The sequence below is a fragment of the Fistularia commersonii genome, chromosome 27, assembly GCF_037954325.1.
Source record: "Fistularia commersonii isolate RoL2024-O1a breed Wild chromosome 27, RoL_Fcom_v1.0, whole genome shotgun sequence".
In the NCBI taxonomy this organism is placed as follows: Eukaryota; Metazoa; Chordata; class Actinopteri; order Syngnathiformes; family Fistulariidae; genus Fistularia; species Fistularia commersonii.
Window position 1 is genome coordinate 12,832,569 of NC_141310.1, and position 23,384 is coordinate 12,855,952.

Consider the following 23,384-nt stretch of genomic DNA (forward strand, 5'->3'; position numbering starts at 1 on the left):
GCTCGCCGCTAAGGATGTTGGGAGAAAGGCTGTGGCTCAGTCTCTTCGGATCGGAGCCGCTTCTTGTCGTTCAAATTACTATTTATCTATCGCGGAATGTGTCAAAACAAACAAACTGATTTAGTATAACAGCGCATACAACCGCACCTCGGTCCGCTTTCAAGGTGTTTCATAAAACTGGCGAGTTGAGAAATAATGGAACGCATTAAGAATGGATTATTGTATTCTCGCGATATTTCGCGGGATCCCCGCTGTTTACCCTCCCCCATAGCGCCACCTCGATTATTGTTATTATTATTATTGTCATTGCTAATAATACTAACGTTTATATCAATTTTCCCGTTACTTCATACGGTTCAAACTTATTTCATATTATTATTTGTACTAGAACAGTGAGAAATAATACGATGTGATCTAATCATGATATTTGTCCCGCACAACAGATAGCAGCAATAGCCATAAACAGCAAGCAAAAAGAAGAGAATAAAATGTTGAAATATTGCATTTTCTTTTTGAAACATTAAAAGTTCTCTCATGCATTTTTATTCTGAAACCCAAGTAGGATTTGGAGGCAAAATGAGACCAGAGTTTGAAAAAAGTTAAATATGGGTAAAATTACAATCAAACACACAATTAAAATCTACATTCAGTTGATTATCTATCAGGTTGGTGCCTGATTTTCTTTTAAACAATGTTCAGTTGAATATTAATATGGACAAACATAGTTGTTCAGTTTGCTTCTTTGGCTATAACAAATGCTCAATTACTTTTCTTCTTTACGAATATATCACCTTGCCTTCGCACTCCATGAATTGAGATTCAGTTAAAAAAAATAGGTGTTCAGTCATAAAATTAAGTGTGACCCCTTTATGTTGCAGTAACCTGCAGTAGAATATTTTTATCTTTAATCACCTGTTGATGCACTGCTCCACACAAGAAAAGTAAATTATTAAATGCCACTGGGGTTTCCTGAAATGACCTGAATTACAAAGTGTTTTTTTTTCTAAATTAGCAGGCATTTAGTCTGAGAATCATCAAAAAATAATTTGAATATGAACTGGAAATCATAAAATGGGATAAAATGTTTTTTTTTTATTTTTGCACTGGAATGTATTTTACACATCTCCTCCTGGAAGGGACCTCTGGAACATCTAAGTCGCACAACAAATCAAACTAATGTTTCTGAGAACATACTTGTGCAAGCAAACTAAAGCCCTCATCCAATATAGCACTGATATGTGCAAGCCTCCCTTTGACCTTTGACATCACTTTGTTAAAATAATATATCCTCTCATTGCAATGTGCTTTTAAATATAAATTGTACCAATAATTCTTGTTGCACTAACAACCACAAGTCATCCGTTGTTGTTTCCCTGTTGAGTGAACGCAGGAACAATCCTTGCAAAATCTCCTTGGGGGCCATTCAATATTGCATATGTGTATTTTACAATACACATATTTTAAAAAGGAATTCTGACTCTCACTCAAGAAAATAAATGAAATAGGAAAAAAAATATACATATATACGTGTGTGTGTGTGTGTGTGTGTGTGTGTGTGTATATATATATATGTGAAGAGAAAAGCCCAAAGGAGAATAAGATGTATATTATTAACCCACTTAAAAAAAAGAACATTACAATGACCTGTAAATCAAACATGTGTGATACAACTATTTTTTTTTTTTTCATTTTTATTTTTTTCCTACTCTATTTAACTTACAAAACATGAACAAACAAACATGGCTAAATCTAAACATACTTCTATAACATCTAGACTCTATGAAGGAACACAAAAGGATATTGTTTTCAGATAAAAACGTAGAACTGCAAAAGTAACAAAAAAGTGGAACAGAGGGGAAAACAAATGTACATTTTTAGAGGCCAAAAAAAAATAAATACAAGGGGAGTGTGATGTATATTTGGGTGGAATACCATTCATAAAAAGTACATTTTTATATTTTGGGTCTTTTAATAAGGTTAACAGATTTTTATTCAATTCCAAATCATTTTTAAGAAAATTCAATTTGGGGGACATTTTTATGGGACAACCATTTTTTTTCCCCACAATTTTATTCAGCTTATAAATCATGGAAAAAAAGTCGTAGCTAAATCTAAAATACATCGATAACATCTACATGATGGTACGTAAAAAAAGTATCTTGTTCTCGAATACAATTGTAGAAAAAGGGAAAACAAATTTACAATTTAAGAGGCCAATAATAAGTAAATGAATGCAAGGCGGCACAATGTGTACTCAGCTTAATGCACTGAAGGGAATTCTTTGTCTTCTTTTTCTTTCGGCTTTTCCCTTCAGGGGTCGCCACGGCAAATAAACTTTCTCCTTCCAACCATATTCTTTGTATCCCCCTCTCTCACACCAACTACCTTCATATCCTCTCTCACTACGTCCATAAATCTTCTCTTTGGTCTTCCTCGAGACCTCCAAGTCCAGCATCCGTCTACCAATATATTGACTATCCCTCCTTTGTCCATGACCCAACCATCTCTGTCTGGCTTCTCTGACCTTCTCTCCAAAACATCTAACATGTGCCGTTCCTCTGATAGACTCATTCCTGATCCTATCCATCCTGGTCACTCCCAAAGAGTGACTTTCATTCCTCTCCTTTCCAGAGCATACCTCCACCTTTCTAGATTTTCCTCCCCCTGTTTTCTGATCTCACTACACATCACAATGTCATCTGCAAACATCATGGTCCATGGAGATTCCTGTCTAACCTCATCTGTCAGCCTGTCCATCACCATTGTGAACAAGAAGGGGCTCAGAGCTGATCCCTGATGGGGTCCCACCTCCACCTTGAACTTCTTTGTTACCCCCACAGCACACTTTACTTCTGTCTCAGTGAGCATACATGTCCTGCACCAGTCTAACATACTTCTCTGCAACTCCAGACTTCCTCATGAAATACCAGAGCGCCTCTTTTGGCACCCTGTCATATGCCTTTTCTAGGTCTACAAAAACACAATGCAGCTCCCTCTGGCCTTCTCTGTGCTTCTTTATTCGCATTCTCAACGCAAATACTACATCTGTAGAACTCTTTCTAGGCATGAAGCCGTACTGCTGTTCACAAATGCTGACCTCTGCTCTCAGTCCAGTTTCCACTACTCTTTCCCATAAATTCATTGTATGGCTCATCAACTTTATCCCCTGTACTCCTGTCTGTTCTCTTCAGTCCTCTCAGTATCCCTCGTCTTCTTTGCTTACCGCTTTCTCTGTATATTCTCCTGCACTTCCTCATTCCACCACCAAGTCTCCTTATCGACTTTCCTTCCAGATGACACACCAAGTACTCTTCTACCTGTCTCCCTGATAACACTGGCTGTAGTTGTCCAATCATCTGGAAGCTCACCCTGACCACCCAGACCCTTTCTCAACTCCTCCCTGAAAACCATGCAACACTCCTCCCTTTTCAGCTTCCACCATTTTGTCCTCTGCTCTGCCTTTGTCCTCTTCATCTTCCTTGTCACCAGAGTCATCCTACAAACCACCATCCTATGCTGTCTGGCTACACTCTCACCTACAACTACTTTGCAGCCACTGGTCTCTTTCAGGTTACCTCGTCTATACAAGATGTAGTCTACCTGCGTGCTCCTACCTCCGCTCTTATAAGTTACCCTATGTTCCTGTTTTTTCTGGAAGAAGGTGTTCACTACAGCCATTTCCATCCTTTTTGTAAAATTTACCATCATCTGTCCCTCTGCATTCCTATCCTGTATGCCAAATCTGCCCATCACTTCTTCATCCCCTCTATTGCCTTCACCAACATGTCCATTGAAGTCTGCACCAATTATCACTCTCTCATTTCTGGGAATATTCTGCATCACTTCATCTAACTCATTCCAGAACTTCTCCTTCTCTTCAGATTCACATCCCACCTGCGGGGCATAGCCACTAACAACATTGAGCATCACACCTTCAATTTCCAGCATCAGACTTATAAGTCTATCTGACATTCTTTTCACCTCTAGGACGTTCCCAACAAACTCCTCCTTCAAGATAACTCCTACTCCATTTCTTTTCCTGTCAGTGCCATGATAGTACAACTTAAAGCCTGCTCCTAAGCTTCTCGCCTTACTACCTTTCCACCTGGTCTCCTGGACACACAGTATATCCACCTTCCTTCTCTGCATCATGTCCACCAACTCTCTACCTTTTCCTGTCATAGTCCCAATATTCAAAGTCCCTACTCTCAGTCCCAGACTCTTGCTTTCCCCCTCTTTCTCTGCTTCCAGACACGCCCTCCTGCTCTTATTCTTGTTCTTTGACCTACAGTAGCCCAATTTCCATTGGTACCCTGTAGGTCATCAGTACCAATGGCGGTCGTTGTTAACCTGGTCCTCGACTGATCCGGTACGATATGGTTATGGTTGACTCGCATGTTTGGTTTTTGCAAAAATATTACGTCGGATGCCCTTCCTGACGCAACCCTCTGCAATTATCCGGGCTTGGGACCGGCTCAGGGAGACACTGCACCCCCAAAAGCAGGGAGGCTTGGGGAGACACGGGCCAGTGCCGCCCTGAGGCTGCATTAATGCACTGAAGGGAATATAATTCCTAAAAAAGTACATTTTTTGGCTTCTAAGACTTTTCACAGTTTCTAATTGATAACATAAATTAGTTTTAAAGAAAGTAAAAATGTGTATTTCTATTGATTTTTTTCCCCCTTTTTCCACCTTCATTTAACTTATAAAATATGAACAAACAAATATGGCTAAATCTAAGTGTACGTCGATAACGTCTAGTCTACATGAGAGGAACGTAAAAGGATCTTTTTTTCAAATAAAATTGTAGAACAGTGAGGGAAACAAATGTGCAATTTAAGAGGGGAGTTAAAGAAAAGTCACAAGGGAAGCACAATGCATATTTAGCTTTATGAATGGATATCATTCATAAAAAGGTAAATGTTTTGGGTTTAAGGTCTTTTCACAATTTTGATTTTTTTTGTATTATTCGTGTTTAAAGGATCTTGGGTACAAATAAAATTGCAGAACAGTGAGGAAAACAAATGTGCAATTTAAGAGGCCAGTAAAAAGATGAATAGGGGAATTAAAGAAAAGCTGCAAGGGGAGCACAATGTGTATTTAGCTTCATAAATGCCTAGGGATATCATTCATAAAAAAAGTAAATGTTTTGGGTTTAAGTTTTTTTCACAACATTGAATTTTTTGTATTATTCAGATTCATTTTTAAGTAAAACTGGAGGGGTTCCATTTTATTTAGCGTATAAAACAGGAACAGTTAACGTGACTAAATCTAATCGTACATCGATAGCATTTACATTACATGAGGGGACGTAAAAACGATCTGGTTTTCAGATAAAATCGTAGAACACAGAGCCGAATAAAAAAGAAGTAGAAATACGAAAAAAATATCATCCTTTAAATCTTTTCATAATGTTCCCAATATTTATTTTAATATAATTCCAAATCCTTTTTTTTAAAGCGAGTAAAAATAGGGATGCGAGCAGGGTGCCCCCTCTCCTCCCCGCCTGATGACGTCAGATTCATTCCCACAATGCCTAGTAACACGCATGCGCAGTGTGCAGCTATAAGACGGTCTTCAGTGATCAGAGATGGCGGGCGCCTCCGACCCCCTGGAAGATATGCTCTTTTCAGAGGTGGACGAAAAAGCCGTGAGCGACCTGGTGGGCTCCCTGGAGTCGCAGCTCGCCGGCCAGAGTACCGCGGCGGGCAAAGCGGACGAGAACGGAGGCGCTGGCTCGGTGCCCCCCGCCAACCATCACTTGGGAAAATCGCTCCCAGCTCCGGCGGGCTCCACAACACTGGAACAACAACAACAAGGACGGCGGAATAAACCCGAAACGCGCCGGGACGCGAACTCCACGGCCGGCAGCCCGGGGGAGGCTGTCACGTCCCCGGCCGCGGCTCGCAGCCCTTCCCCCGGGGAGAGCTCCGCCGCCCCGGAGCCCCCCTGCGCGAACGCCACCGGCGGCGGCTCGCAATCACATGGATCATCCATCACAACACTGACCGCATCCGGCGTGGCAACTTTGGCACCGCCGGCCGCCAGCATCAGCACCGCGGCCGGCCGGGCGCCCAGGGCCGGCCCCGGCTCGGCCGAAGCGGCGGCGGACGCGAGGAGACGCGTAGCCGCGCCGAGACGCAGCGCCTCGGCGAGGATCAAGAGTTTCAACGGCGCATCCGTGACGACCAGAAGGACGAGCACCACCGCTACCCCCGCCGCCGGGGCGGCCGGAGACGGAGCGACCGGCGGCGGAGGCGACGCGGTAGCCAACTGCGCCCCGCCGTCGGTCACCGCCCCCATCAACGCGGCCACTTTCACCCTCTCCGCCGGCCAGTCCGCCATCGCCCTGGACCGGGGGACCCCCACCATCGCCCTGCGGAGGCTACCGAGTCACATCGTGGCCAGCATTGCCCAGAACGGCAGCGGGACCAGCGCGTCGGCCCTGGCCCAGCAGGGCGCCCGCGGCGGAGCAGTGTCCCCGTCGCCGCCCCCGCCTCCGCCTCCACCGTCGCCGCCGCCGCCGCCGGGGAACCCTGGCAAGCCGGACGCCGGGGCTCCCAAGGCGGGCGAGTGTCAGTCCAAAGCCGGCGTCAACTCTCTCTCCAACCCCGCCACTACATCTTCTACTACTACTTCTACAACTTCTTCTCCTCCGTCTTCTGTCGCCACGCCGACCACCACCACAGCGGCGGCCACCACCACCACCACCGTCACCCAGCCGCCAGGCACCACCACCGCCCCCGCCGCCGCCGCCGCCACCACCGCGGCCCCCGCCTGTGTCACCGCGGCGACCCCCAGCTCCACGCCGGTGACCTCCACGGTGCGACCCGCGGCCCCGCAGCCGCAGCCCCAGCCGCGTCCCGGACTTCCGGCCCCCCAGCGGATCGTGACGCCGCAGCTGATCGTCAGGCCGCCGCAGCAGCAGACCACCATCCAGCTGCCCCCGGGCTTCACCATCCCGCCGGGTAAGGCTTGTGGGCGGGCGGCGGACAGGGAGAGGGGGCGGCGCCTCCGCCGGAGCCCCGGTCCCCCCCCAGCTCTGACTCCCACTCACATCCAGGGTTTAGCATAAAAACACAAAACTGATTGAATTCAATTTTCTCCACAGTTTAGAACCTTGCCCACACTCCCACTGCAAATATTACAACCGAGCAATTTTTTTTTTTTTTGTTAAAAGTCCAGTTTTGGAAAAGTAGCAGCAGTGACTTCATGCACCGCTGAAGGTTTTATTATTAGAAAAACTGTTTGTATTTTTACATTTTTGTGACGAGTTGGGAATAAAAATCCAGAAGCTGGTATTTCGATATGGCTATAGCTATGTCGTCATACAGCCGGGGAATCAAGGGAGAAAAAATAGATTTATATAATAAAAGAGACATTCTCATTTGAATATTTTTTTAGAAGCATCTCACTTTTTTTTTTAAATAACTTACCCAATTAAAGTTCTTTTTTTTAACTGTACTTTACCGTAAATTTTTTCTCCACTAATATATTGGTCATTTTATTGGATTATCTCTTTTTGGTTTGTCTTTATCAAATTTCTGCTGATTTTTTTTTTTTTTTTTAATGATATTGACTCTATTAAGCTAAAATTTAGCAGATAGTTTCTCCTATTTTCAGGCTGATTCTAGAAACAAGCTGAATCATTTTCTGAAACCAAACCAACAAAAACAAAACCAGCAACCGTCAGTCAAAACGTCCAGATGAGAATGACCAAAAACAACATCACACCTTTTTATTTTACATTTTACATTTCAAAATATTTTGAATTCATACATTCATTCATCCATCCTCCATATCACTTATCCTGGAGTTAGAGCCTATCCCAGCCGTCATCGGGCGAGAGTTGGGGTTCGCCTTGGATCGATGACAGGGCCTCATATAGATACATGCAACCATTCACCTCCTGCATGGCCTGTTTGAGCAATAATGTCATTTAGTTTGTGCTGTTCCACAACATAAACCCAGTGTTTGGAGTCTTGAAATAATCATCCGAGCCATTCTGGTGGTCAGTATCACGGGCAAGCCGTTGCTGGTGCCGTCTTTCCTCCCCACAGGTTCTGGCCCACCTCTTGTTTTGCAGACCGCATCAGGCCGCACTTGACTTTTGAGACTAAAATAGTGGTCGGTGATTCTGCGTCTGAGTCGCGGAGGCCAAACTGAACTTTCGGGGGAGAAAAAGTGCTTTTTTTTTTTTTTTTGCAAATTGTCCTACAAGTTGGAATAAGATCATGTTGGTGAGGAAACACACTGTGAGGCGTTCAGGGGCCACAGCCAATCACCTGCTTGCATCTAACCAACAACCAATCACCCGCCCCCTTCTAACCCGCTCCTCTCACATTGTCTAACTTCCTGTCCGCTTTCCCTCCATCCATAATCCTCCTCTCTGGTCTTCTAGACCTGCACCCTCTGCATCTTCACTCTGTCCCTATCAGTCATCTCAGTGTGACGTTTATCTCCAGAACATCTAACATGTGCTGTCCCTCTGATGGACGTTCTCCATCCTCCTCATTCCCCCAAAGAGGACCCTCCATATCTTCACCTCTGGTGCCTCCTGTCTTCTCAGTGTCTCTAAACCAGACACCACGTCATCTCTCACCTCCGTTTTCTCCACCTTTCTTGTCCTTCTGGTTCTTTTCTGCAGGTGTTGCACATATGTATCTTCTCCTTTGGTCTTTCCCCTTCAGGGGTCTCCACAGTGAATCCAACTCCTCCATCTAACTTTATTCTCTGGATCCTCCTCTTTCACACCAACTTCCGTCATATCCTCTCTCACTTCATCCATCAATCTTCTCTTTGGTCTTCCTCTAGACCTCCAATTCCAGGATCCGTCTACTAATATATTGACCCTCCCTCCTCTGTTTGCAGACCATCTCACCTCCATCTCCTCCACCTGTCTTTTCATTCTGGTTGATAGTCTTCTATCTTGTCGTATCCCTCACACTGTTACCTCCTACTAATACTGCTACCTGTAGTACTCATTATTATTATTATTGTCATTGTTATAGCTCCTAAATCCACAACTTGTACCATTACTACTCCTAGAACTTATAGTAGCTATTTTTATTGCTGCTACGTCATCAACAACGTGTACTACTACTTTGATTTATTATTATTGCCGCTATAAAACCAAGTACTCGTATTAGTAATTATTTCTACTACACCAATAACCACTGATACTATTACCATTACTACTACTTTTTATTATTACTGCTGCTGTTACTATAATAAGAACAACAACGTATACTGATACTTCTACCTGTTATTGTTACCTGTTATAACAACGATAACAAAAACTTATCCTGCTGCTTCTCTGGCTATTACCAAAAGTAGTTGTTCTTGCTACTACAACTTATACCACTACTAATTATTATTGTGGTTATACATGTTGTATCTTATTACAAATACGATTATTGTTATTTCTGCTAGGTATAACAATAATATTGAAAATTGTAAAATTCGTTTTGACGAATGATGTCATAATAATACAAATATCAATGACAGTACCAATGATAATGGTAGTGATTAAATTCATACAACCTCTGCTTCCACTAATAATGAAAACATATTTATTCTCACATTTCTATTCATTATTTTAGACATTTCAGACTAAAGTGTACCCTTTAAATTACATAAAGAATATTTTAATAAATCAACAATAATTCATAATGCCACTGCGACGAGTACGACAACAACTAATAGTTATAGATATTATTGTCTTCACTTCGATGCGGGTTATTTCGGTCGGACTGAGGTGCATGAAAATCCAACCCCAATGAAACCAGAGATTGTTTTCTTATTTAATTTGATTTAATTCTTTGTTATGAACCCACAACAGCGTGTCGTGTTGTGGGTTCGAGGGGCCGAACCCAGGGCGGGATAAAGCTATCGCGCCGGTAGAAGGAAGGTGTGCAACGTTATCAGGCTTCAGTCTGCTGCTACCAAATTATAGCATTCATCTCGCGCTGTTGAACCCGACCCTTGTGATGTAACGGCTCCCATCCTCAGACTCGACGCTGCTTTTATTATGCCATTACTCCTGCAACATTATAATAAACCCCCCCAATATTTGAATTTAATTCTGATAATTTCATGCTATTATCACGTTATTCAAGGAACATTTTTCCCTTACTCTATATTACATTTCTCTCGCAGTGCCAATATGATGTCAGAAAAAAAAGCTGTAATATTTCAAAAGTCTAGTCATCAAGACTCAAATTTATTTTGTTAATATTATCTCCTCTTTGTTCTTATTATCATTAATTCTGTGACGTTTTGTTTTTGCAGGCTGATATTAATACATTATCTCAAAATATCACAACTTCACCCAAATATCGAAACTTATTCCATTATTATAATCCATTTATACATTTCTTTAATTTCCTATATTATTTTCCTATATACTTTTTTAACCTATATTCATTTGTACCCAACAGCGGACCATACCGTGTTTTCTTTGTCCTATTTTGCTTTTTTAAAATCCTGTCAGCAGCCTGATTCATGCTGCAGCTTCAAGAATATTAGCTAAAATCGTTATTTATAAATACCCCGCCCTAGCTCATAATATCCCCCCCTCTTTATTTTACGTGGTATCTTCCACCTCGTGGGGTTCATTGATAAATCATGATGTTATAGCTGGACTTTGGGTCCAACCATTTTGAAAAGGGGGTGGGGGAAGTTGAGCCAGTTGAGATGGTTTGTTTACACCTGAAGGAGGGGGCGGGGTCAGCTGATGATGTAGGCCAATGACGTGAGTCCTTGGGGGTCATGTGACTTCATCAGGTTCATAACCACGCCGACTGCCCCGTTGTTTTCCAGGAGATAGTCCGGATCCGGGCTCATTTTATGAAAACAATTATAATTTGATTATTTATATAATCGTATATTATATTATATTATATATCGTATTTTTATTGATTGATTCAGGTCATGCTTTTTAATTCTTTTTAGCAGATCACTTGGAAACTTTTATTTGAATTTTAGATTGTATTTCTATGATTTAAAAAAAAAAAAAAAAAGTGAAACCACCATGTTCTAAACCACTCATTTGCGCTGCCAGAGATTTTTCAAAACAGAGCATGCTTCCATTTAGCGCTTAGCCTGATCATCCCCAGACCGTTTCTTTTTTCTTATTCTAAAAAATATCCTTTGAATGCTAATCCTTGTTTGGGTCTAACATCAGTTTTCCCTCTTGCTCCTTGTCATTACGTAACAGTCTCTTTGAAGTTGTCATGTTTCACATCTTTGTTACGCTGTTGTCTTGATGTTCGCTACATTTGTCACATTACTCTGTGTGATGTCAACTTTGGTGTTTGTCGTTTTTGAATTCTGATGCATCGTCACATTCATATTCATATTCTCGTTACATGAAGTCGTCGCTACGCTAATAGCGCTACCGTCAAGCCGTGACCATGTGAACGTCCCTGCCGTGTTTGGCGCCGCCTGGCTACTTCCTGTCAGTGAATATCGCTGTGCTTCCCCCAGGGATGGTGCTGATGCGAACGGAACTGGGACACCTGGTCATGGTTCCTCAGCAGGCGCTGGCCCAGGCTCAGGCCCAAGCCCAGGCCCAGGCTCAGGCCCAAGCCCAGGCCCAAGCCCAGGCCCAGAACAACGCGTCCCCCCGGCCGGCCACGCCCACCACCGGAACCCCCTTTAGAGTCACCGCACCCCAGGTGAGTGCCGCTGCTTCTCAAACTAACCCCTGAACGTCAGGCTCGGACGGGAATTTCAGCCGAAACAAATGCATCACATTTGTACACATATGAATAAATACATGTCCCACACATGGGGGGAGGTTTTTAGAATGAACTGATGCAGTGGGTGGAATTATAAAACAAGCGTCTGCTGCAGATTCAAATTTAGTTTTGAGCTTCGGGGAGTCCGTGTGATGTCCCTCCAGCGTCGGCCGGCGAAGCGAGGCCTGCAAGCAGATCAGAGTTGGGTCTCGCTAAGGGTTTGCACCTTGTCCAGGCAAATAATCGCATTTAAGGTGCGGGAGCTGGGGATTTGCTCATTCTTCGGTACGAGAGCGTTGCTCGAGAACCAACAAGCAAATTATTTTTGCACACTTTTAAAAACTTTGAGCCGGGCCCTGGAGGGGCGAAAGCGTTTTTTCTAAAGATTTGAACAGTAAATAGAGTGAGTCACTCCAGGTCCTGGCCTCCTCTGTGCCTCTACTTCCACCATCCAGCCAGCAGAGCGCAGCATTTCATCACTTTTCACACACTCCCAGTTGTTGGCCTTCATTTTGGCGGGAATCCCTTTTTTTCCTCCGCTGCTGGCACCATGTCCCTGAACGCAACATCAATTTTGGCCACTATTTGTGTTTTTCTTTTGTTTTTCTTCTCCCCCCTCCTTTTTGAGTTTTACAGATTAAAACAGACGTATAATAAATACAGCCTGCGGCAGCAAACACATACGCAGTATTTCCAGCTGTGTGCTATGAATATTACTGCTTGCTCAGGCTTTTTCTCAGCACTAAAGTTTGATCATTACGATTCATTTTTTTTATTTATTATAACTCAATGCACTCAAGGACACTGCACAGGCATATACATGTACACAAAATACAGATTCAAAAGAGTGGTAAAAAAAAGTGAAAGTGCAGGAGCAGATGTGTATTTATTTAATATTAAAATGATTGTTATCACTTTATTAAGCTGATAATAGATTCAGTGCCTGTGCGTGTGCGTTTTCTGGCACAACAATTTCCTTCGGGATAAATCAAGTTATTCTTATTCTTTTATTTTGCCTCCTTGGGCATCCGCCTCTCTGCTGCCCCCTAGTGGAGAGAATAATTACTGCACCTTCTTCTCAGAGGGATCGAGATTTCAACTCAGTTTCACTTCGTCTGCGGGAAAACTTTTCGGTTCTGTCGCTTGACGATGTCGCCATAGCAACGTTTCAGCGTTGTGCAGATTGTTTGGGGATGGCGGCGGGGGTTCGACGTACATTTAACCCTCCCAATCATCTGCAGGACCTCACAGCAGGCCGCCGGCTTCATACACAAACCTCCTCCTCTTCCTCTTCATCCTCACATCCGAGCCTCCCCCTCCCTCCCGCCTCCCTACCCAAGAGGAGCGTCGCAGATTGTCATCGCCTCTCGCAGCCGCACTCATGACAAATTAGCGGGGCCGCGGCGTCGCCGCCTCGACAGGAAAGGCAGCGGCGCTGGAAATGAAAGGGAATGGTGTTTATTCCCAGCGCTCAGCCTCTCTGTCGGCCTGTCACTCTTCCCCGCGACCCCCCGGGGGGTGGTAGGGGGTGGCGGAAGGCATCCTGAGCTTCCTTCCTTCCATACCTGTTAAATCATTCATCATCCAACTGCCTGATTATTTTAAAAAGCTAACAAGGCTTTGCCTTTTCAGTCTGTGTGTGTGTGTGTGTGTGTGTCTGTCAGTAGCGGAGGGGTGGCGTAGCTGGCGGTGAGATGCACCCCGTGGCTCTTATCACCCCCACCACCGCCACCACCTCCTTCTCTTCCACCCCCTTCAACACCCACTTCCTCCAGCACCTCAGCACAGTATTCTTTTGGATGCTACAAAACTTTTAGCGGTGGGGGGGGGGGGGGGCGGACTCCCTCCTCTTCCTCCTCCTTCTTCTTCCTCCAGTTTAAACTCTTCCTACTCCTTCGTCTGCATCACCATTCACTCCGGCGTGCAGGCGTAGGAACGTCGTGGCATGTCCTACATTAGCAAGCCTCAGGGGTCAAAGGTCGAGCCCCTCCTTGGGACTGAATGGCAGCCAAGTAGAGTGTGTGTGTGTCAGTTGGTATGGATGCCTTGTAAAGAAATTCACGCCGCGAGGAATTTTAACTTACCTTTATTTTTGTGTTCCCGCTGCTGCAGGAGCTGTGATTGACAGCAGCCTGATTAAGCCCCGCCTACTTTTTACCTCAATGAAAACTGGGATTGGCTCCATGTAGCACAATTAAAATCCAGATTTTCCAAAAATCACACACTTAATTCTCATATAAAGTGTGTGTGTGTGTGTCAGTTGGCATGGATGCCTTGTTAAGAAATTCACACTGCGAGGAATTTTAACTTCCACCTTTATTTTCGTGTTCCCGCTGCTGCAGGAGCTGTGATTGACAGCGGCCTGATTAAGCCCCGCCCCCTTTTTTGCCCCAATGAAAACTGGGATTGGCTCCATGTAGTACAATTAAAATCCAGATTGTCAAAAATCACACATTTGATTCTCAAATAAAGTGTGTGTGTGTGTGTGTGTCAGTGGGCACGGATGCTTTGTAAACAAATCTGCGCCGCAAGGAATTTTAACCCCCACCTGTATTTTTTTTTCACACTGCAACAACTCATCATAAAGTTTTCAGTTTTTGAATCACAAAGTAGCGGCGACGGATGATATCGCTATGGCAACCGGAAGGCTGAAGGCTGCAGGTCCTTGGATTACGGTCGAAAAGCTCTAAGACGTGTTCAGTTCCAGGAAGTAGCTTCCTCCGAGAGGAGGAAGCCTCTTTGGTAGCAGCCACACCCACAAACACCACAGAAGAAGATGAAGAAGATGAAGAAGATGAAGAAGATGAAGAAGATGAAGAAGTGGAAGAAGTGGAAGAAGTGGAAGAAGTGGAAGAAGTGAAAGAAGTGGAAAAAGAGGGAAAAGTGGAAGAAGAGGAAGTGGGAGAGGAAGAAGAAGAGGCTTCTGCAGCCATTAGGGAATAAAGTAGAGGAAGAAGAGGAAGAAGTGAAAGAAGAGGAAGTGGAAGAGGAAAAGGAAGATACTTCTGAATCTTCTGCAGCTTTGATGGAATAAAGAAGAGGAAGTGAAGGAAGTGGAAATGGGAGAGATAGAAGTTGAGGAAGTGGAAGAAGTGGAAGAAGGAAAGTGGAAGAAGTGAGAGAAGAGGAAGTGGAAGAACAGGGAGAAGTGGAAGAATAAGAGGCTTCTGCAGCCTTTATGGAATAAAGAAGAGGAAGAAGTGAAAGAAGAGGAAGTGGAAGTGGAAGAGGAAGAAGAAGAGACTTCTGAATCTTATGGAATAAAGAAGAGGAAGAAGTGGAAAAAGAGGAGGAAGTGGAAGAAGAAGAGGAGGCTTCTGAAGCCTTTATGGAATAAAGAAGAGGAAGAAGTAGAAGAGGAAGAAGAAGAGGCTTCTGCAGCCTTTATGGAATAAAGAAGAAGAAGAAGTGGAAAAAGAGGAGGAAGTGGAAGAGGAAGAAGAAGAAGAGGCTTCTGAAGCCTTTATGGAATAAAGAAGAGGAAGAAGTGGAAGAAGAGGAAGTGAAGGAAGTGAAAGTGGAAGAGAAAGAAGTTGAGGTAGTGGGAGAAGAGGATGTGCAAGAAGAAGAAGAAGTGGAAGAAGAGGAGAGAGTGGAAGAGGAAGTAGAAGAGGCTTTTGCAGTCTTTACGGAATAAAGAAGAGGAAGAAGTCAAAGAAGAGGAAGTGGAGGTGGAAGAGAAAGAAGTTGAGGAAGTGGAAGAAGAGGAAGAAGTGGGAGAAGTGAAAGAAGAGGAAGAGGAAGAAGTGGAAGTGGGAGAGGAAGAAGAGGCTTCTGAAGCCTTCATGGAATAATCAAGTGGAAGAAGAGGAGGAAGTGGAAGAGGAAGAAGAAGAAGAGGCTTCTGCAGCCTTTATGGAATAACACCCATGGAGTCTTAGATGGTCGGAGTGTTTATATCTTCTCCATGTTCTGCTTGTCTGTGTGAAGAACCCCAGTAGCCATTAGTGAACTGAACTTATCTGGTCCAAAGTGTAGATGTTCCTCTGCGAGCGCTGGAAACCCCGTGAGACGTAGCGAGCAGGAAGAGCTGGACCTTTTTATCGCGAGAAAACATCCTAGCGGCGATGACATCAGCTTTTAAAAACATCGCTCTGCAAAGAAGCAACAAGAACATATTATCTCCCGTGGAACCTTGAGGAGACCCAGGAGGATTGCAGGACGCCCCAAAATATGATTGACAGCAGGCTCTGGTCTGATGAAGCTCCGCCCCTTTTTTGGAGCATGGATGGGCTCCATATTTACTATTAAAATCCAGATGTTAATTATGTGTGTGTGTGTTAGTGTGTGTGTATGCGTGCGTGCGTCATCCTCTGGTCTGATGAAGCTCCGCCCCTTTTTTGCAGCTGGGATGGGCTCCATATTTACTATTAAAATCCAGATGTTCATTATGTGTGTGTGTGTGTGTGTGCGCCATCCCGCTGCTTGCTAGCAGGTGTTGTTAGCATGTCGTTGCCGTCCCCCCTTGTCACGTGACCTCGGCCTTGTATGACCTCGCGACCCACGCTGCCGCCTGCCCACACACACACACACACACACACACCGCCACTCCTTCTCCACCTTCTCCTTTCCTTCTCCCTCCCTGCTGTCGTGACCTTTTCCTCGTCTGCCTGCGAGGCACGCCGCTGCTCTTTCCTTCCTCTCACCTTGTCCTCGCCGTCTCCTCGCCGCCACTCCAAAGTGACGCGGCCTGACCTTTCTGATGTTTCCGTGTCTCCAGAAGACTTTGTTTATCTCCTTCTCTCTCTCTCCTCTAGTCTCCCGTGACCTCTCAGGCTGTCAGGCAGTGCCCTTTGACCCCGGCCAAGATGGCGCCATCACCTTCTCCAGCCGCTGCAAGCTCCGCCCTCCAGTCCTCCGCCACCACCTCCGCCTCCTCCTCCACTTCCTGTCCTGCGCTCCGCCCAGTGAGACTTCTGAACACACACATTGTTGCCGCCGCCACCACCTCTCTCACACACACACACACACACACTCCGTCCAGCTAGCATCAGTTAGCTTAGCATGCAAACCCAACAGGAGGCCTCTTTGTGAGGAGGCTCCGTGTTCTTCTGCATCCAAGCGGGGTCATTTATTTTTTTGAGCCACTTTTCTTCAAATGCTTCACAAAAGTGTTTTTCTTTCCTCCCACAAAAGGGATCTTTTATTAAATACTGTAATTTCTGGACTATTGAGCGCACCTGAATATAAGCTGCACCGGCTTGTTTGATATTTGGTCTTCCAAGTCGTCTTCACGGTAATTTCATCGGTCCGATGTGACGAGGCTGAATGTTTTTGGCGGCGTGAAGCTCGATAGCTGCCCAAAAAAAAAATATAAAATTAGCCCCATTGTTGTTTAAGCCGCAGTGTTCAAATCCTGTGAAGAAAGTAGTGTCTTATTGTCTGGAATTAGATATAACAATAAATCTTTTCATGTGGACCCAAACAGGTTCTGCTTAAAAACTGAATATGGAACCAGCAAAGCTGAATGCTATACAATATTCAAATTAAAAAACACCTCAATAGCATGAATTATAATGAAATAAAAATCATATGCCTCTTTTTTTTTAATTGAATTTCAACAGTAACCTTTTTCCACAGGCTAATATTAATTGTCAAAATAAAATAACAATAATCAACTAATCAGTTTTATAATAAAATCTTTCAATCTTTTTTCTGGCAGGCTAGCATGATGCTAGTATTAGCATAAGGCCGCTATGACTACTGTCAACAGAGAAGCGGGCGTTTATGGGTCCAAAACACCAGAATAGCATTCTGGGATTTGTAGTTTTAGTGTTACATGCGTTGTAGGCTAGAATAGCGGTGAGCTAGTCATGAGGGATGGCCTTTTGCAGATTTTTTCAAACCTTTTTTTTGTCCATATTTTTGATTCAGCACCCAAAAAGTAAAAAACTGGGCAAGGGACGTGCGTGTTTTTCCTTTTTCTTTTCTTTCTCATGCGTATCTATATGACGTGTGAATGAGAGGGTGAATGGTTGTATGTCTCGAAATGTGGCTCCGTGATTGGTCCAGGGTGAACCCCGCCACTCGCCCAATCACAGCAGGGATAGGCTGCGCCCCATCATTGATGTTTATATCTACTAAATTCTTCGCCGATCCTTTGAACACTTGCGAGTATTTCCCCCACGATGTTATCAGATGACTAAGGTCAAAGGTCATGCGTTGACCGGAGGAACTCCCTCCCAAGGGGGCGGAGCCTCAACCGGGGAGACCTCTTCCTCTCGTCCAATCAGCAGAGCGGCGACCATAAACATGCTGTCCGCTGGATTCTGTGTGTGTTACACAATCTGGACATTTGGGTCAAGAGCGTGTGTGCGCATGTGTGTGTGTGTGTGTGTGTGTGCGCATGCCTTTGCACCTGTATTTAGAACTGTCCACTTCCAACCTCGTCACGTAGGAGGATTTTTTTTCTTTCCCCGTCACCAAGCGTGAACGGACCCCCGAGAGCCTCCAAAGAGGCGATGAGGGTTTCGGAGTGAGAGACCGTTGGCGTTGGCGGTGGCGGCGGCGCCCCCCAAAAAAAATGGCGGTGGGCGGAGCCAATGAAAGGGGAAGCGGGAGGGAGGTCTCTTTAGCTCTCTGGAGTCGCTTGTTGTCAGGTAGATCAGCGTTAAGTAAAGCTCTGATGCCTTTCCCAGCCTCTAGCTCATCACCCCCTCCCCGCTGCCGCCACACACACACACACACACACACACACACACACACACTTGTCTGTTAAGCGATGTCCAAGGAGTCAGGAGACCAGATGTGACAGGAGCGCGGTGGCGCTCGCCTCCCGTTCTCCGTGGCCTTGCTGCGAGCGAAGCGTCACGTCCTGTTTATCTCTCTTGTCTCCTTCCTTGCTTTTGCAGAAGGGCCCCGTGGCGCCGGCCGCCGCCGCCGCCGTCGTCACGGCTCCGCAGCAGACCCCCGTGGCCGCCGCCCCCCAGGTGCCGGCGCCGGCCCCGGCTCCCTCCCAGCCCGTGCAGCCTCAGCAGACAGGAATGGCCGCCGCCGCCTCCGGAGCTCCTGTCGTGTCCCAGGTCCGTCGTCTCCGCCTCCACGCCGTTTCTTGGGGGAGGGCGACTGTCACCGCCGCCGCCGCCGGCCAGACACCCTGCGCCCTCACACACAGTCTCACACATGCGTGTTTGCAGCTGTGCATCCACACGAGGCTCGACAACACAAGGACACACACACACACTTATAATATCCGACCCGGGGAGCGGCCATGTTGAATTTGGTAATCCTTGGCGTTCACGTGTAGGTGACATGGCGGCTCCAACGTGAACTCCAGAATGCGATACATGTCTTTTTTTTTTTGTTGTTTTTCTTTGTGCAGGAAATGCAGGAGAACGTGAAGAGGTGTAAGAACTTCCTGGCCACGCTCATCAAGCTGACCACAAACGCTCACCACAATTCGCCGTCGCCGGAGACGTCCAAGAACGTCAAGGCCCTGGTCCAGGATCTGCTGGTGGGCCTCAGACACGTCCAGAAACCACCCTTGAAATAAGAAAAACTGTAAACGAACCGCAGGGAAAGTCATCGAAAAGACGTGGGATGATCAGAAAAATAACCGGAATTTAGGAGATGATTTTTTTAAATCATTTGGTAAATTTTAAATCCAGGTTTTAAGTCAACGTTTACTTGTAATGAGCGTCTCCAACCTGTAGATGGCAGCATCGAACTCCCTCCCCGACCTCCTCCGTCCGGGCCTCTCCCGGGTAGAATGAATCACGGGCTCCGGGCCGTACCAAGTCTGGGCGGGCCGGGGTTTGACGTCACTTCCTGTCTGGTCCCCTGACGTGGCGCGGCGTTTATTTATCTCTTTTTCCTCGTTTGTTTTATCTCTCCGACAGGACACCAAGATCGAGCCGGAGGAGTTCACCAGCCGGCTGCAGACGGAGCTCAAGTCGTCCCCGCAGCCGTACCTGGTGCCCTTCCTCAAGGTGGGACCTGCCACACCCCCATCTTTGCTTTCTTTTGGTTTGCTCCGGATAAAAAAAAAAAAAAAAAAAAAAATGTATAAATAAATGGATTCACCAGCTGATTCACCTCCCGAACCCTGAAACCTTTCCACTAGTTTCACCCAAACCGGACCCTTTTACCCCTCCGGCCTGAAACTGCCCCGCCTCGTACATCTGCCCCCCTGCAATTGTCTGCATCTGCCCCCTCCTCCAGTTGTTTATATCGACCCCGTTACAGATTTGCCCCTCACAATCGCATATATCTGCCTCCCCGTACGTTTGTATGCATCTGCCCCTCTACGGATCTATAAATTTACCCCCCTACAGTTGTATGCTTCTGCCACTCCATAGTTGTGTATCTATATCTGCCCCCCCACAATCATATATCTGCCCCATTCATAATTGTATATATATATATATATATATATATTTGCCCCCCTACAGTTGTATATCTGCCCCCTCATAATTGTATATATCTGCCACTATGTTTCTGCCCCCCCCTACGGTCATATATATCTGTCCCCTCCTGCAATCAGTCATACATGTCTGGCCCCCTGCAATGGTGTATAGGTGCCCACACCAGTTTTTCTATCTACCCCGCCACAGTTGTATGGATTTGCCCCTCACAATCGTATATACATCTGCCTCCCCGTACATTCCTATGTATCTGCCCTGATAAGGATCTATAAATTTACCCCCCTACAGTTGTATGCTTCTGCCACTCCATAGTCATGTATCTATATCTGCCCCCTCACAATTTTACATATATATATATATATATATATATATATATATATATGCCCCCCCACTGTTGGATGTTTCTGCCTCCCCCCAATCATATATTTGCCTCCCTACAGTTGTATATCTGCCCCCACACAATCATATATCTGCCCTCTCCTGCCATCAGTCATACATGTCTGGCCCCCTGCAATGGTGTATAGCTGCCCACACCAGTTTTTCTATCTACCCTGCTACAGTTGTATGGATTTGCCCCTCACAATCGTAGATATATCTGCCTCCCCGTACATTCCTATGTATCTGCCCTGATATAGATCTATAAATCTGCCCCCCTACAGTCGCGTATATATCAGCCTTTCTACAGTCGTATATACCTGCCCTCTCCTGCCATCATATTAACCCCCCCTTTGAGTATGTTTCTGCACATACATATCAAGTCATACATATCTGCCCCCTACAGTTACATGTATCTGCCCCTCCACAGTTGTCTTTATCTGCCGTCTCCAACAGCTGTGCGTTGTTGCCCTTCTACAGTTGTATATATCTGCCCCTATGCATCGCCACAGTCGTATATATCTGCCCCTACAGTCATGCATATATGCCCCGCCACAGTTGTATATATCTGCCCCCTAGTTTAGTGTACCTGCCCACCTACAGTCATATATCTGCCACCCCACAGTTGTATGTTTCTGCCCCACCACAGTCATATATCTGCCCCCCCTACAGTCGTACATATCTACAGTCATATGTTTTTACCCTCCCACCCTGTGCTGGAAAGGCCTGACAATAGAATGACACACACACACACACACATCTATCCCTCTGGCCTGATTTCTGACAGAGTGTGACAGTGACCCACCCCCACACACACACACACACACACACACACACACACACACACACACACACCCCAGCCTTCCGTGCCAGTAGCCGGCAGGTTCCTCCAGCCAGCCGCGATGAGCGTCATGTCAAAGCAGCCGGCTGCCGCGTCCGGCTGCAAACACACATGTTGTCATGTGACGTTAATCCACCTCAAAAAAAAAACAAACAAAACAAACAAAATCAACAACAAATAAAAAATGGCGCCACGGCGAGTCGGGTTGTTTTTTTTTTTTGTTTACTTCCGCGTCGTGTTGTTAAACCCTGGCCTCCGTCTGCCCGCCAACAGAAGAGCCTCCCGGCGTTACGGCTCTCGCTGCTCAACAGCCAGCAGTCCCTCACCCAGCCGCCGCCGCAGGGAGTCAAGCCGCCCGCCGCCGCCGCCGCCACCGCCGCCGCCACCGCCGCCGCCCCGCCCCCCGCCATGGTGGCCGGGCCGGCCGTCCACGTGCGCCACCCCAACAGCGTCGGCGCCACGACGGGAGCCGGCGCGCTGCCCGCCGGGAACCTGGGTCACGCCGGCGCCATGGTACGTACATGCTAGCTAGCATCTGGTAAGGTCATGTGACCCAAAACAGCAAGGCCTATGTGTGTGTGTGTGTGAAGGAAAGTCCAAGCTCCGCCCCCTCCCGCCCAATATCCACTTCCCCGTTTTCCAAAGTTTACTCATGATTTTTACTTTTTTTTTCACCTTTGTAAAGATGAGATTATTGGACCGATAAGTCAAGATTTTCAGAGGGTTAACCAGGTTTTTTTTTTTTTTTTTTTGACGTTCACGATATTTTAGACTATTTAGTCAAGATAAGATTAATAGATAAGCCAAGATAATGTTTTTGGTCAGTTAAGGCAAATATTAAAATTATTAGGCGGTCAAGTCAAGATTATTAGATGATTAAGTCACGATGAGATTATAAAACAGTTAAGTCAGGATTATAAGACAGTTTTGTCACGATAAGATAATAAGACATTTAAATCAAGATTACACGACAGTTAAATAAAGATTGAAAGACAGTTAATTCAAGATTGTACGACAGTTAATTCAAGGTAGTACGACATTTAAGTCAAGATTGACAGACAGTTAAGCAGAAGTTACATTATTAAACATTTAAAATAAGATTATAAGACAGTTGAATCAAGATTATACGACAGTTAAATCAAGATTAAGCAACAGCTAAGCCAAGATTGAAAGACAGTTCAGCAGGTTACATTCTTAAACATTTAAAATAGATAATAGGACAGTTAAATCCAGATATAAAACAGTTAAGCCAAGACTATGACCGTTTTGTCAAGATTATACATTTTGAGGATTTAAAATTAGATTATAGGACAGTGAAATCAAGATGACAGTTAAGTCAAGATTATTCGCCAGTTAAGTCATGATTGTAAGACTGCTAAGTCAAGATAAAAGGATGAGACATATGAGTCAAGACTTTTAGATGATCAAATCAAGATTACTGTTAGACAAAGATTTGATTATTAAAAAGTCAAGATTATTAGACAGTTAAATTGATCTTTTAAAACCATGAAATCCAGATAAGTTAAGTCAAGATAACAGATTTGAATCAGATAGCTCCAGTAAGGATCCGATTATTAAACACGTAAGTCATTCTTATTAGACAAGTCAAGATAACATCATTAGACATTCAAGCAAAGATTAGATTATTAAACAGTTAAATCAAGATTATTAGGCAACTAAATCACGATGGGATTACTGGATAGATAGAGATTTATGGACAATTAAATACAGATTGTTAGATGGTGAAGTCAAGATAAAAAAATGTTAGACAGTTAAGTAAAGACTAGATTATTAGACAGTTGAATCCAGATTATTAGGCAGTTAAATCCAGATTTTTTGGCCGTTAAATCTAGATTATTCGACGGTTCAGTCCAGATGAAATTATTTGACCACAAAGTGAAAATATTGAGAAAGTTCAGAAAAGCTTCCAGTTTCTTGCAGACGTTTCCCCGCAGCTTACTTCTCGACAACTTTGGATTTTTTTTTTTTTAATTTGCCGATGTATAACCGATCTACACTGCAGATTTTTACAGAGTTTCTTGCCGTTTATTTTTTTATTTATTT

At 45.0% G+C, this 23,384-nt stretch overlaps 1 protein-coding gene across 1 annotated transcript in view; it reads left to right on the forward strand.

Annotated features, from left to right (window-relative positions):
* The first annotated feature begins 5,577 nt into the window (after positions 1-5,577).
* LOC147218069 (transcription initiation factor TFIID subunit 4) overlaps positions 5,578-23,384 on the forward strand; it is a 91,062-nt gene continuing 73,255 nt past the window's right edge. Inside the window, exons 1-7 of the mRNA XM_086174937.1 lie at positions 5,578-6,968; positions 11,488-11,678; positions 16,499-16,648; positions 18,593-18,763; positions 19,063-19,194; positions 19,580-19,669; positions 21,594-21,833. Of these exons, the coding sequence (XP_086031063.1) occupies positions 5,591-6,968; positions 11,488-11,678; positions 16,499-16,648; positions 18,593-18,763; positions 19,063-19,194; positions 19,580-19,669; positions 21,594-21,833 (2,352 nt within the window). The 5' untranslated portion in view covers positions 5,578-5,590. The remainder of the gene's footprint in view (positions 6,969-11,487; positions 11,679-16,498; positions 16,649-18,592; positions 18,764-19,062; positions 19,195-19,579; positions 19,670-21,593; positions 21,834-23,384) is intronic.